Raw genomic sequence first — 14,788 nt, forward strand, 5'->3', positions numbered from 1 at the left:
ATGACTTGTTGGAGGCTGACCAGTGGAATGCAATTTGGACTTGTTTTTCTCTGCGCTTGAAATATTTTTTTTAAATACACTGGTTTTCCTGCAATTTGTGTTGTCATTTATGATGTTCATATTTTAAATATATTTAAATAACTGCACATACTTCATTTAAATCAATGGATGATCTGTATGATCCCTGAAAACATCTTTCACTTCTGAGAGTGCATGCAAAATGATTATATAAGCAACTGTATTTGTTTACTTTATATACACTTACATCTTTCGTTTGCCTTTCAATGTGGGTTATTTCACCTTCTAATAAAAATAATGCTGATCACTACATTGTAATAGGAGAGAGGAAGTCTAGCGTGGGTAACTAGTTTAATGAAATATAAGGTCTAGGAATGGTGACTACTTGGCCAGTTCTTAGAGTGGAGAGCAAGGATATGTGGTGAGGCTGGTACTGTCATGTGTGCATAAACCTTCAAGAAGAAGGTAAACAATGAGGTGAGAAAATCTGATGATACTAACTTGATCCCCCATCTTAACTATTCAGTATGATTAACTGTAGAATCACTGTAGAAGTCCAAATCATTAGGCAATAAAGTGACAGATAAATCTACATGGATAAATCTGAAGTTACACATGTGAAGAGAAGTAATAAAAATTTCCCATCAAAACAATGGGTTTTGCACAGTTGCATGAAAAGATCAGATGGATGATCAGTTGTGGTCAAGAAGTAAATTGCATGTTAGGAGCTGTTGGGAAAGAACAAAGCAGAGAACTCTGTAAAGATCCACTGTGCAGTTCAGTTTCCCTCATCCTACAGGGTATAGTGGAGCTGAGAAAGTTTCAGAGAAAGGGCTGAGTCATCAGGACAAGGAATGAAGATTAAACTCTTCAGCCTGGAAAAGAGATGATGACTAAAGTGGTCTCTGATAATAATCTGGAAAATCACAATTTGTTTAAAGGAGGAGAAAGTGATTAACAGTCCATTGTCTCTTCCAGTGCAAGAACTCAGGATGTTAAATTAAGCCAGTAGGAACTAGATTGCAAACAAACAAAAGAAGGTGATTTTTTTCATGGATGGGTAGTGGAAATACTGGAGTTGCTTTGCTCTAAGATGCTGTAGATGCTAGAAGTAGACATGTGAAAAAAATACTAGGCTCTTTCAATAAAGAGGTTCATCACTGAGAGTTCGTGAATGGAACAGACATCTGAGGAAAAACACTGATGTGAAAACAGCTGGGGGCTGAAAGAGTACTGCATGCAGTTGTTGTGCTTTTCCTCTTCCTTGGACACTTTTTTATGGCACTTGTAGTCCGAATAATGGATATTTGGTCTAATACACCTGTTGTCTTGGAAATACTACATGTTGGTTTTATGTCAAATACGCCTGGGATCAGACATACCAGACTTCACAGGATTGCCGTGATCTGTCTAGGGGCATATCTATGGTCAGGGCATCTGGACACTGAAATCTAGAGGTGATGGTTGTTTGCGGGATCTCTTCGTAGCCGGTAGCTATGTTACCGTCAACGTAATGGTAGAGACACTGATCACTCAGGTACTGACTTTGCTGTTAAGTGGTGATATCATACTATGCTGGTTAAAATGCTGCTTTATTGCAATTCCAGTTTATTATATTCTGAAATCTAAGTGTTCTATCATTGGAAATAAAACAAACAGAAGACAAACTATGCAGCATTGCTGACAGTTCAGTCCAGTCAGTACTGAAAGCTACTGTATAAAGTACACTAAAGTTATAGTAGTTATGTAAGTCATAAAATCATTTAAACTGTAGAATTGTTACAGTATGAGAAATGTACAGTTCTGGGCTTCTCAGTAGAAGAGACATGCACATACTGTAGAAAGTCCAATGGAAGGCCACAAAGATTAAGGGACTAGAGCATCTCTCAAATGAGGAAAGGCTGAAAGAGCTGAGACTGTTCAGCCTGGAGAAGGCTCAGGAGGAATCTTAACAGGGTGCAAAGACGACTGTGCCAGACTTTTCAGTGGTGCCCCGTGACAGAAGCAGAGGCAATGGGCACAGACTGACACGCAGGAAGTTCCCCCTGAATATCAATCAGGAAACACTTTTTCACTGTGCAGGTGACTGAGCACAGCCACAGCTTGCCCAGAGAGGCTGTGGCGTCTCCATCTTTAGAGATACTCAAAAGCTATCTGGACACAGTCCTGGGCAACTGGCTTTAGGTGGCCCTGCTTGAGCTGGGGGATTGGACTAGATGCCCTCCAGCAGTCCCTTCCAACCTCAACCATTTGTGATTTTGTGGAAAACTTCAGCCAAACATGGAGCCAAGTGTAATTATTTATAAGTAAAAGTATTGGATTACCTCAAATTGATTTGATTGGGTGTTTACAAGTTGTGGTTTTTTGATGGGGAGAGTCACTGTAAAATAAAACTATGATCTTTTATCTTCAATAATAAAGATACAAAGCTGTTACTGACTGCTCTATTCAACACTGTTTATGTGCATTGGCAACACATTATTTAAAAGTACAGTCGTCATCAAAGCTGCTAATAACTTGAGCCACTTGTAATATGTCTTCATAAAGTTCTAGATAGCTTGGTTTTTTAAATTGATATATTTTGACTGTCAGTCAGAGACTAACAGAAGAAACAGTCTTGGTCTCTATCTTGAAATGTGAATTATGTCAAGGTGTTCTTATTTAAGGTTCATGTTTCACAAGAGCAGTCCAGTAACACCAGAGGTAAAGAAAGTTTGGCTGGAATTCATTGCATGCCTGATACTCACGTGACCCAAATTCAGAATAACGAGCAGGTAATAAAGCCACAATAAACTGCTTTTTGAACTAATAAGGGAAATTTTAAAAAAAATTAATTAAATTATGGCAATTAAAGAATGATGGCTTTACAGCAAAGGGTGTAAGTTACCAAATGAAAATACTCCAGGTATATATTTCTTCTCCATTTCCTTTTTCTTAAGTTTGTCTATCACTTTGGATCATCTCTTCCTTAATCACTTTCTCACAAATAGGTACTCTGTTTTGGAATTAAATAAACACCTGAACTGTGGAAAGATTTAAAGTCTGTGAGGAAAATATAAACTGACTTAATTAAAGGAAACTTGCACTGTCCAAAATATCCCTTTTGTGAACTTATGTGGAGCATTGTGCAGAGTTGCCTTTAGTTGCCTTTATCTATCCCTTAGAGAGTGGAGAGGGGTCATAGTGCCTCACAATTTCTGAATTTCTTCATGTCAGGATGCATTGGTCAGGCACATGGTGTGACTGTCCTCTCCCTGTTACGGTTTAGTGGCAAGCATCCTCTAGCTTTTCAGCAAGCTGTTTTAAAAGCACAAAGACCTTAAGCTTCCAAATTTAGCTGGAACTGCCAGGGAGTCAAGGGAGTTGTTATGGCTGTGGGCCGAATGTATTGTATTCAGCACGCACGGCTTGCCCTCCGCTCTTCCTTACTCATGAACTCTCTGTATGACTCTTTCATGCCTGTCATATTTTGGGGACTGCCAACAGCAACCATTTCTGCTTGCTACGAGTCTCTTCTTAAGCAGAAATTCTTGGAGCTAAATTAATTTCAGCATGGGTTTAATAGCATGGGACTCAGTGCAACCCAGAAAACTTTGTTTCTTACCTTCTTGATTACAGGGGCTGCACAGCCCGTTTTGAGACCTTGTGTCACGGAACCATTGTTCCCCGTTGTCTACTCAGCTCCTGGGGTTTTGTCTACTTCCTTCTTACTTGCATACTGAAGTATACTTATATTCGTGACAGTGGTCTTCCTGCCACCACCCCTGCATCACAAACAGGATTTTGTACTGCCTATTGGTCCCATTCCAGTGATTCCCTGTCGCCCTTATTCTAGCAGTTCTCTGTCACATTTGTTCTTAATACCAAGGGGAGTATCATAGCGACAGAGTGCAATCATTGTCATCATAGCCTGGTTCTTCAGTCCTTTGGCAATCAGAGCTGGTAAAATCTTGCTTGGCACAGTTTTCCAGAGGAATATCAGATCTATATGTGTGTCCCCTTTCCACTGAGATCAATTTGGGCCTGGCTACTGGAGCTTGAAATGCTTCTATTTTTGCACTTGCTTGCACATTAAAGTCAAATGGCCAGAACTGTCCTAGCATTAAATATGATGTTCCTTTTAACTGAGTCTCACCAGCACAATATTGTTTGAGCTGAAATTTATACTGAATAGAAATGACCAAATAAAGCTTGTTAACCATTCAGGTAGAAGCTTCTCTTCTCATGCAGGGAGTGCAATGTGTACATCCATTGATTTATTTGTTGGGGTTTTTTAATAGTTTACTCACAATTGGAAACCTGTTATTTGAAATCATAACATGGTGGCTACCAATAAAGTTATTTTATACATGCTAAGTATCAAGAGAAACTCATCATCTGTTGTTAGTCAACTGTCCCAAAACCAGTAAAACATTTATTTTCACAAACACCTTGGTGAAATCTCATTTTCTTCCTCTAGCAGAAAATAAAATTGATTTCTACAAGATAGATTCTACCCTGCAGAGATATGTAAACCTCCCTGTATCAATGAGGCACAACGAACCTGGCAGAGAATGTGTCCCCAAGGAGCAACTGGTGGTCTTCCCATAGTTCTCGTTCCTTGAGCTTCCATAAGGAAGGGGGTAATTTATATAATCTGTTGTTTTGTTGTTTCATCTGAGCCGTTTTTTTTTTTAATGGAAGAGATGTAAGCTCTTGTGACTCTAATTTCAGCAAAGACATTTTGATTGTATCTCTTCCATGATGATGGTATTGCCACTTCAAGATTTAAGAAGCTTTGGCCCTGAAAAATTAGAAGTTTGGCTTAAGTCATGCACAACTTAAAAAAGCAACAAAAAGATCTTTGGAAAGCTTGTGATATTGTGGCTCCAGGAGCTGAGAGTTACTGAAAGTTATGCCAGATGTTGTGAGACTTGCAGTAAAACAGTAAAAATTGGCAGAATTCTTGCCAGTGGAGAGAAACATCCTTCATTGTCCAACTTTAAATATCCAAAGATAATGCATTTTACAAACACACAGTACTTGTAGCAATAAATGTTTTTGTATTCTGCCTTCCTTACTTCTCTGGTACTGCTGAAACTGGTAAAAGCTGTAATTAAGCTGTCATACCTAATTTTAAAATACAGTTAACTTTTAATTCTTATTTTAAGCTATTTTTGAAGTAAAAAGGCAATATATTGGGAACTGAGCCAGAGAATAATAACATGGTTTTTAAATGACAGCCAAAATGTGTAGAACAAAGGGGGAGAATTTTTTTTAAAAAGTATATTATCCAAGGTATGTGTTGTGATACAGCAGTAGAGTCTTGCACCAAAATATAACTTAAAAAAACTTAACTAATTCATCTCTGAACTGTATATAATTAACTTTTTATGTAGGAAGGGTAATTTGAGATTGTTTCAAGCTGTGTGTAGAATGTAGAAAGTGTTTCATTTTCATTCTTTAATTATGCCCATGCATAATAAACTAAGTGAATGTGGGGTGTGAATTAAAAGAATGTGTATTTGTACATTATTATTATTACTACTAATGCATTTTGAAACTGAAAAGAAAATTACTATTGGTTAGGTGTTCACATTTGTTAAAGGTAATGGTCTATTAAAAGTACTTGCTCTTCTGCAGGGCTTGTTCAGTGACGTAAGCCAACATTTTCCACAGTGAATACAGTTTAGTAGTATTATATTGTCGGCTTGAAGTTGGTATCTGGTAGCATTGCATGATGGATTAATCACAGTGGGTAGGGTGTTTTGTGAAAAAGATGATTTGAGTATCTTTCAGTGAGCTGACAGTTTGTAAAGGTGGTTGCAATGAACTCCCAGGTTACAGTCTGTCTGGAATAATTGAAGCACCTCATCAGATGCCCTGGAAGCATGTTTTTCTTTATCATGCAGCTTGGATTGTAGGCTTTGCGTTGCTTAATAGACATGGGGTGGGAATATTAACATAGCAGAAGAATATAGAATATTAAAGGAGATTTCAGATTGTTGAGTACTGCTTGCCACTATTTAAAGGGGTGTTTTTAATTCTGCAAATTATATGCTTGTGTGTGTCATGCAGTCATTCGTTAATACCTGAAAATTAGAACAATGTATTTTGCTCTGTTTGGTAATGGACACATTGATGTAGAAATGCACTGAAGTAAATTTAAGACTGTTAGCTTTTCTGTTTATGAATGAAATCACCCTGTCAAATCGTGGTGCTTTTTTCTTGTTCGTGTATATAAAATATATATATAAAAAGCTGTGCTTTAACTTTGGAGTGATGAACCTTATCTGTGCTAACACTGAAATAGCAAATGTAGATGGTAATGTTTATGGTGTACTCAAAAGCATGACCTGAGCACTTGCATGCATTATTGAGCTAGTGTCAATGTGACTAGCTCATTTGCCAGTACCAGTGAAGCTGTAAAAACTCAGGATCCTAGGCAAGCTGTACAGCTTGTGCTATTTTTAATGCCCTAGCACTTTGCTGCTATTGGTGTCAGAGCTAGTTAGGTTAACACTAGGCTATTGTTAATAGCATTATGTGTTGCAGACCTTTGGTCACACTGTAGGCGTGCCAAGAGATAGCGGCCATATCGTCATGCCTACTTGCCTCCTTCTAGCTCTCATCCTGGAAAACCAGCCTTCGATAGGAGTCTGAGGACACTGAGGTGTTCTGAGCCAGGTTTACACAGTCGGGATATAGGTATGTGGTGGAACCAGGAAAGAGTCCCTAATGAGGAGTAGGGGCTTCACTTCGCTTTTCATTCCTGCAAGTTAGGTACTTCACTCACTGAAAGCAGCCTTGTCGGTGCCCAGATACCTGGTCTTTCAGGTTTCCTCAGTCACCAACTTTTCCTCTAAGGCTTCCAGTGAAGGCATTAGATATGTCTTCTAGTAAGTGCTGGACAGGGATGACTTTGCACTTTGAAGGAGAGATGATATGGGTTCAAAATAATTTGATAAACTTCACCTGCTGCTACTAATCCCTGCAGGCAAATTTATCTATTGTCAATATTTTATTTAACAGCAAGTAAGAACTGAAACCAATTCTCATAATTTGCATTTTGAAAGGGTTTTTTTTTTTTATTTTTTGTTCCTAGCATAGTCTTTTGTGTTACTTTTGTGTGACTATAGTTTTATCCTTTTTAGTCATGTTTTGTTACCTTTCCACAAGGTAATTCCACACAATAATTCCACAAAATTTTTGTCTTTAACTTGTTTTTATTATAGGAATACTTATAAATCCAGGCAGAAAATAACTGATTTGAAAAGCATGACAAGTAGATTGGTATATGTAGCATCTCTACACTATAATGATTTCAATTTAGTTATTTCAAGTTTGCAAAAGTAAGCTTTAAAAAAAATAAACTGAAATTCACACACACACCTCACCCCCCACCCCCACTCCCACTTGCCTGTGGAGGCTTTTTCTGTCTTATTAGAAGAGTTTTTACTTTCTGTGGCATTTGTTTTTTCTACAATGCTATAGCTTTACTTTTCTGCTTACTGTTTTAACACAGAGGAATTGCTTGGAATGTCACTTCTAATTTTAACTGTCAGTTCTTGACTTGATGTAGCTAATGGCAGGTTTTTATATCCCCTCCCTGCCCCCAGCAACAAATCTCCTTTTGTAAAACCCTTTCATAATGACATGCTTCCTCCCCCCCACAATGGTACATCAAGTCAGATCTACAGGAATGCAAAAATAGATCAAACATGCCACTCCGACGGTTTTAAAAGTTCCTCAGTGCTCTCATTTTTTTAAAGTGTCTTTTTCTCCCCAGTCCAAGGAAAAATGACAGGCTAGAGTCTGAAATAAAGTAGTTACAAATTCTAGTTTCAATGTAATTTATCAGTTTGGTGCAGATAGTTAGAAACAACTGAAAAAATGTACCAATGTAATTTCAAATACCGTGTGTTTCCCTTGCTGCTGTAGAATGGTTTTTTGGGTTTTATGCTTTCAAATTCCAAAAATGTTATATCTTACTCTATCAGGAAACTTCTATATGCACTGTATGCTTCAGATTGCTCATGTATCTGAAGCTAGGTACTTGAATGATGGTTGCCAGTTTAATATCATTAAGGTTTTTTTTACATTAAAAGGAATTGGCTACAATTATGTAGGTCTGACTATGCAGTTAGCAAACACCTGCTCATATGCTTTGGTATGACTATCTCTTCAGTTTTAGGCGTGGACTCCACAGAAACAGGGGTATCTTCACTACTCTGATTTGAAACACGTGGCAGTTACAGTAGACAGTAGTGGATTTAGTAGTACTGTGGATTTACAAGAGCATACTGATAGCAAAGCTCATTCAATCATTTGACAAAGTGAATTGAAATGGTTTCTGCTAATTTTTGGTTTTAGTCACTTTTCTACTTTATCAGTTTTACTAGGATATTTAGGTTAGATTTATGAATCATTTAATTTCCTCTTCAAATCAGTGTTTTAAAACAGTTTCCTGATCTGAGTGGTGGTGGTATGCCTCTAGAATTTGTCAGAATTTTAAGAAAGATGTAATAGTGCAAGGCCTAGTTGTTGTTTGGCGTTTCATTGATCCAGTAAGTTTTTTGTAACAGTCAAAATTACCAATGGTAGGAAGAAAAAATAAAAATATGTTGGGTTGTAACACATTACTACAGATCTGATTTTGATCCTTTTTGCCATGCATAAAGGCCAGGTGATTGGAAGATACCCTTTTATTAAAATCAAAATTAGAAAAATAAAATAATAGCTAGTCCAAATAAACTCATATTATGTGCTTAAAGTAAGAGAGAAATTTTGGATCTGTTCAGGTGCTGAAAATCAAAGCTGATCTCTATCAGATACACATAATGGTTCCCTTGATTACATTTTTGTAATTTCATTTGTAAATAAATTTCTTGTTAGTTTTTTTTTGTGACAGAGCATAGCTCATCTAAATGATAAGTCTGCAATAATAGTAATTCTGAAGGTCTTCTTCTTAAGTTTTGTGTCAGGATGTGGGAGACGTTTTCCAGCAACACCTACTTCTCTTCTGGAAGCCTTATGCTCTTTCATCTTTTTTTCTTGTTTCCCTTGTTCCCTCTCACATACAGAAGAAATTAAATGCATATCCTCTGATCACTGTACTTGATTGTGTATCTTGGAAAAGCATTCAGATTAATTTGAAGTTGCAGCATTATTTCACTCCAGCTTTCACTCGTGTAAGATGTGGAGTAACTTGTCTCTAAAGAGGCTCTTACGCTGTAGCGTCTGCTGTCCTGAAACACAGAAAGCTTGAAATACTCTGAACCATCCTCTCTAGTGTTTGTAGTTACTGTTGTATGTCAACTACTTTGTGAGAGAAACCTTATACAAATTCTTGTTGATTATACAAATTCTTGTCGATAGTTATTTTTTGCTAACCATTTGCCAGTTTGTTTGTATTATACATATGTCTTTCATATATAAATCCAAAGTTCAAGCCTTGGCAGCTATAGCAAACTACATGGAAGCTGTTATTCTTCATTCCCAGCCTTTCTGAATACCTGACTTGTCTGAAAGCCATGCAACAGGGAGTTGCTTGTCTTTGTATACTGACAGGCTTCCACTTACTGCAGACATATGTTTTGGAGGAAACGTTAAGTCTAGGGAGTTGTCATGTTTGTACGTTTCATCCGTGGGCCGTGAATATCGGCAGAGGAGTTGAGCATTTTTTGGACAATCTGGATATAAGTCTTTCACAGACTCACAGCTGGGTGTTAAATTGTCTCAGACCTTTGTTAACTTCTGAAATGAACCCCTTCTTTTGGTCATAGCTTTTCTGAAAGACTGCCAGCTCTTGAAGGAATGGGCTGCATTACCTACTTTTCAGTTGAGGGTTATCTGGAAGACTGTATCAGTATTGAAATCTTGCTTCAAAATCTAAAGAATTAAAATAGTTATGAGCATCGTTGCAGTGCAGAACTCTAATTAGTCAGCTGTTTGTTGTTTTAATTATTGCCTAGTTTCCCAAGCTGACTTCAGCTGTTGCTCATAAAGACTTCCTGTATTTTACTTTCCCTAGTAGAATCTCAAAGAATGCCTCACATAACACCTGAGAATTTGCTCTGGTTTACCAAGTATGCTTAGCTTGCTGAATTATAAATAAAAAAGCTCCCAATGTAGCACTTTTATTTCTCCCCAAACTCACTGCACTGTTTCACTACTTTCCTTCCTTTTTTTCCTTTTTTAAACAATCAATTAGCTGTTCTTCAGTCTACAGGACAATACATCCATTTTTAGCCCAGCCCAGCCGGAATAATATTTCAAAGAAGTCAATGTACAAATGGTTTCTAAATAAGTCTGATTGCTTTTTCTTTGTCCATTAAACCTTCTCCCTTGACTTCTGGCATATTTCAATACAACATCATGTGCTTTTTTTCCCCCACTCCTCTGTTTTATTTTAACCTTTTGTCACCTCTGGATGTTGATTTATGCTTTGATACTGGTTTGGAGTATTCATTTAATAAGTGGTAAAAGGTGTGAGAGAGGGAATAAATATAGACCTTCTCCGGGAAATCCCTGTTAGACTTTCCAAAATGTTACCTGTTTGTTACTTGTGTTACTGTAGTCTTACAGTCTTACTCTATTAATTTTTCACTTTTTTGCTTGTGAAGAATAATGTAATTATTATGTAGGTAAAGGTTCTTTTTGTGAGAAACTTCAGGATCAAGTAATCCATTGAAAAATGAATGTTAAACTCTTGGCAAAAAGGTTTTCCGATTCTGACAGGCCAAATAACACGGCATAAATGCAGAGGAAGAGGTAGACAAGAAAGCTTGGATATGTAAGGCAGATGTTATAAATATGAACTTTTTTATTGGGTCATTCATTAAGTGTCAAATAGGTGGACCTAAAGTTTAGTCTTTTGGTAAAGTTGGCCTGCGATATGAAAGATTTTTCATCTTTAGAAACACTTGGAATAAAGAAGTACCTGAGGAAGGAATGTTAAAATAAGAATTTACATTAATCCCTGCAGAATCTCACTGAGGTAGAGAATGAGCTCTACAACATTCAAGTTGGGAACCTGAAATGAGGAAGTGTATGGGTGCATGTTCTAAGGGTTATTTGCTACCAGATGTTAGAGATAAAAAATGGATAATAAAAGTTTTAAGAGAAAAAAGATTAATTCTGAGGGAGTGATTGATAGCTTCGCTCTTCTGAAAAATGAGTCACACTTACTAAACTAAAAGAAGAGTCTGCATCTTCTCTGCAGAGCACTCACAAAAAATGATAGTGGTAATTTGTATCTTATTGCACTCTGAAATAGGTCCATATCACTTAATGTCATCGGAATTGTATAGCCAGAGACAACATCCAAAGTTTCAAGTGATGATAAAGACATCCCTTTTAAATAAAAATTGAAGAGAAATGCCTCCTGTAAGGTTACATGTTATTTCATTTGCTTGGAAGTATCCTACTCTTTGAATAGAATTTGACATTTAATTCAGCCTTATTAGTAAATATAGAAGTCAGCATAGGGTGGGCTTGCCTGATTTGCTTAGGAATGAGGTGGCACCTAAACTTTTGAATACCTACATTATGAAAAAAACCCTAACTACTGAGTTCCTTTTTACTTTGTTTCCTGCATGGTCTCTTCTAATAGTTCATTCTCATTATAGCTCATTGAGCTGAAGTAGGATGGCACAGATCAGTAATTAAAGAATGCCTGTATCCATCTGCCTAGTGACTATTGTGCTTTGTTGTCTGTATATCTACGTGTTGGGTTGGCTGTGAACAGCCAAACAGAAGGACTTCCCAGTGAGGTTCCAAATTCTAACGTTTTGTCATCTTTATGTCTCGCAGAGTTTTGAAGCCTCTGAAGTGGTAATCCTGGAGCGCTGCTGGGTTGTGGAGTTCAGGAGTAAAACAGATGTTTCAATAGTTCTCAGTAAGTAAGACATAGCTCAATATGTTCAGTGTGAATTTTTAATTTCTGTCAACAATAATGACACCCCCACCCCCTCGCATTGAAACTTTGCTAAAATCTTAGCTAAAATATATCCTATTGTTTGTTAGATGCATACATCTATATACTGTTTGTCTCTGAATTCATTCTGAAAAAGAAAATCCTAAAACCTGTTGTTTTACTTATTCTAAAATCAAGTGAAAAATCATAGGTCATCATCTTCCTCTGACAACAAAGGTTCTGTTTTCTTAGGTGTTATTTACAAAATGGGGTTTATGTTGATGCATAGCCAGCTCATCTTATTCTTGAACGATTAGTCATGGCGAATGTCCCTATTCAATAAGGGGTTTCCTGCTTTTGTCATCTCCTATCAACTCTTCATTAATAAAATTGTTAAAAAACAGTAGAAAAAAATTAGTTATTTCATAGACATCAGAATCATTATTTTACTGGAGATATTTTATGGGGAGAAATGCTGACAGAGTTTTTTCTGCAGGAACAATTTAAATAGCCATTGTGGTAGAAATTTTGTATGATGTGGATTCTTTCTGATACCATTGCAGAGTTTTGAAGTCACTTCATCAATTTGCCATTTTTTGTTAGCTGTAATGGCCTAATAGCAGTTTTGGTAAGCTAGTAAAACTAGGTACAGAGGACAGAAGGTCATTTGTGGGCTTGATGGCCAGCTTTACATTTAGTCGAAATTCCTACCTTCTCTTTTTTTATATACTCACTGAAATCTCCAGTACACTTCAAGGAAAATGGGGTATTAATTATGCTTTTTCCCTCACTTGTTGAAGTAATTCTAGTGTTTTGTCACATTTGAGAAGGCAGTGACTTCAAATGTATTTGTTGTGTGTTTTATCCTTTTCTCAGTAGTATTCTGGGGAATAGCTCAAATCATGCATCTTTAGTAGCAGAATTAAATTTTGTGTCTGGTGCCTGATGTTGAGGCACTGCATCAAAAAGGACTTCTTTCTGGATTTGGAAGCATTGCTTTGCCTAACTATAACAGTTGTATGATTACCATTGAGTCTCAAATTGAGACTTTTCCAGTTATGCCCTTATTGAGCCCAGTTCATTGATTGGAATCATCGGCTGTATGAAGTGGTGATGTTACAGTTTGAGTATAAATACAGTCATATCTGTTAGTTTCTGGCACTCCTTTTACAATGCTTGAACGTAATGCTACTGAACTGAACCAAGAATACAGTTGTAATTGCTGACAGGACTCTTTCAATTAGCTTTGAAGCCTGCAAACAGGACAGTTTCTGTGGCAACAAGACTGTCAGGTTTAAGTCCAAAAGCTGGGGAAGTAGACAGCAACAAATACTGAGTAAGCACTTCAGGCTGCCTGTGGAGAAAAATAGACTGTTAATATGTGTGGAGGAAAAAATATGCATGCATAGTTAGGAACAGAAATTGCTAGCTGAGAGATAGACAATCCAAAACAAAGTTTTTGTAGGCCAGTAGTGTGATTAGAGGTAAGGGTGGTATTCTGACCAGCCTTTAAAAACATATTAAAGGAGAAAAGAGAAAACAGTACAGAAAACTCCAGGTGTGAAGAGCCAACAAATGATGATGCTTAACTGGGGCACAAACAAAGGAATGCACCAGAATATAGAGAAAAGAACAAGACAGGTAGAGGAGAAATGGATTTCAAACTTGGCAATTTTCCTGTGCTGGAGAACAAGGACAACAGTCTGGCTGATGATTTGTTGAATGGGAAAAGAAAAAGAAAGCCAGGCTATTATGAGGTATTAGAACAAAACTGAAGACAAATGAAGATGATATACTGTGTACTGAGTGTGGATAAAATACCGAAAGAAGTGAAATAATAATCCATGTACTGTAGGAGAGAAAAAAATTCAGAAGACAAAACGGGGGAGAAAAGCAAAACTCAGGAACTAAGACGACAGATCTTTGTCAATGGGGGATTTGATCATGAAAACCTAGCTGCATTGTCAGAAGAATATACCCGCTGGTTGTTGGAGGCCAAAAAATGCTCTAAAATGTCTATCTGGGGCTTTAAAGGATTCAGATGGAAGCAGGATAGGAAGACATACCTGCTGATAATATCAAATTTCTTGTGGAACAGACAGAGGAGATCTGTGCCAGATCACAGCAGAAGCTCTAAGGAAGGAGGTAGAGTTGATCCACAACTTGTGGAGTGGCTAGGAGGAGACATTTTCTTCATCTTGCAGCCTGCAAAAAATCAGCTGGGTGTTCAAGTTGGAACATGGAAGGGGCATTTGGAGTGACCTTTTGGCCAATTATCTCCATCTTTCTCTGAGTGGTGGGTTGAATCCTAGGAGACATGAGTAAGAGTGAGAAATCAAGATTAATTGGGATATTTAAGAAAAGAATGTAATATAGGGCAGTGGAGTAAACATGGAAGGAAAAACAAGGACGTTTTCGTGCAACATCTAGTGATACTGTGGAGCTGATCATTGCCTCAGGGTGGCATGGGCACTGAATCATAATGGGAGTACAGAAGGAGTCAGGCAGTCGCAGCAGATAATCCTGTCAGTGCTCCCAAGTGTAGTGCTCCCAAAGGTTTCTAAGCGGACCATGAAAGGAAGCGGAAGGATTTGTTAGGTGAACTATCATTCTGTATTGTGGCTGGTTGCTTGCGTGCCCTCATAACGTGAATTAGTTGATATTAGCAGAACAGATCAGACACTGGTGTGAGATGGATCTGATTGGAGGTGGCAGTTTACAGGAGTGTGATACATTCCTTAAATCCTGGAAGGTATGATAAGAAGAACATTTCAACTCTTTTGTCCAAAAAGATCTTAAACCTGGAAACTGCTGCTGTGGACTGAAACATTTGAGCAGTGCAAATGTTAATTGCCTTGCCTTGGATTCTCCTGA

At 37.5% G+C, this 14,788-nt stretch overlaps 1 protein-coding gene across 5 annotated transcripts in view; it reads left to right on the plus strand.

Annotated features, from left to right (window-relative positions):
* INPP4B (inositol polyphosphate-4-phosphatase type II B) overlaps positions 1–14,788 on the plus strand; it is a 330,214-nt gene that overhangs the window by 106,949 nt on the left and 208,477 nt on the right. For all 5 annotated transcript variants that reach the window (XM_074905028.1, XM_074905029.1, XM_074905027.1 and 2 more), the window contains exon 4: positions 11,812–11,896. In XM_074905028.1, coding sequence (XP_074761129.1) covers positions 11,812–11,896 — 85 coding nt within the window. The remainder of the gene's footprint in view (positions 1–11,811; positions 11,897–14,788) is intronic.

This window comes from Athene noctua, chromosome 4, assembly GCF_965140245.1.
Source record: "Athene noctua chromosome 4, bAthNoc1.hap1.1, whole genome shotgun sequence".
NCBI classification, from domain to species: Eukaryota; Metazoa; Chordata; class Aves; order Strigiformes; family Strigidae; genus Athene; species Athene noctua.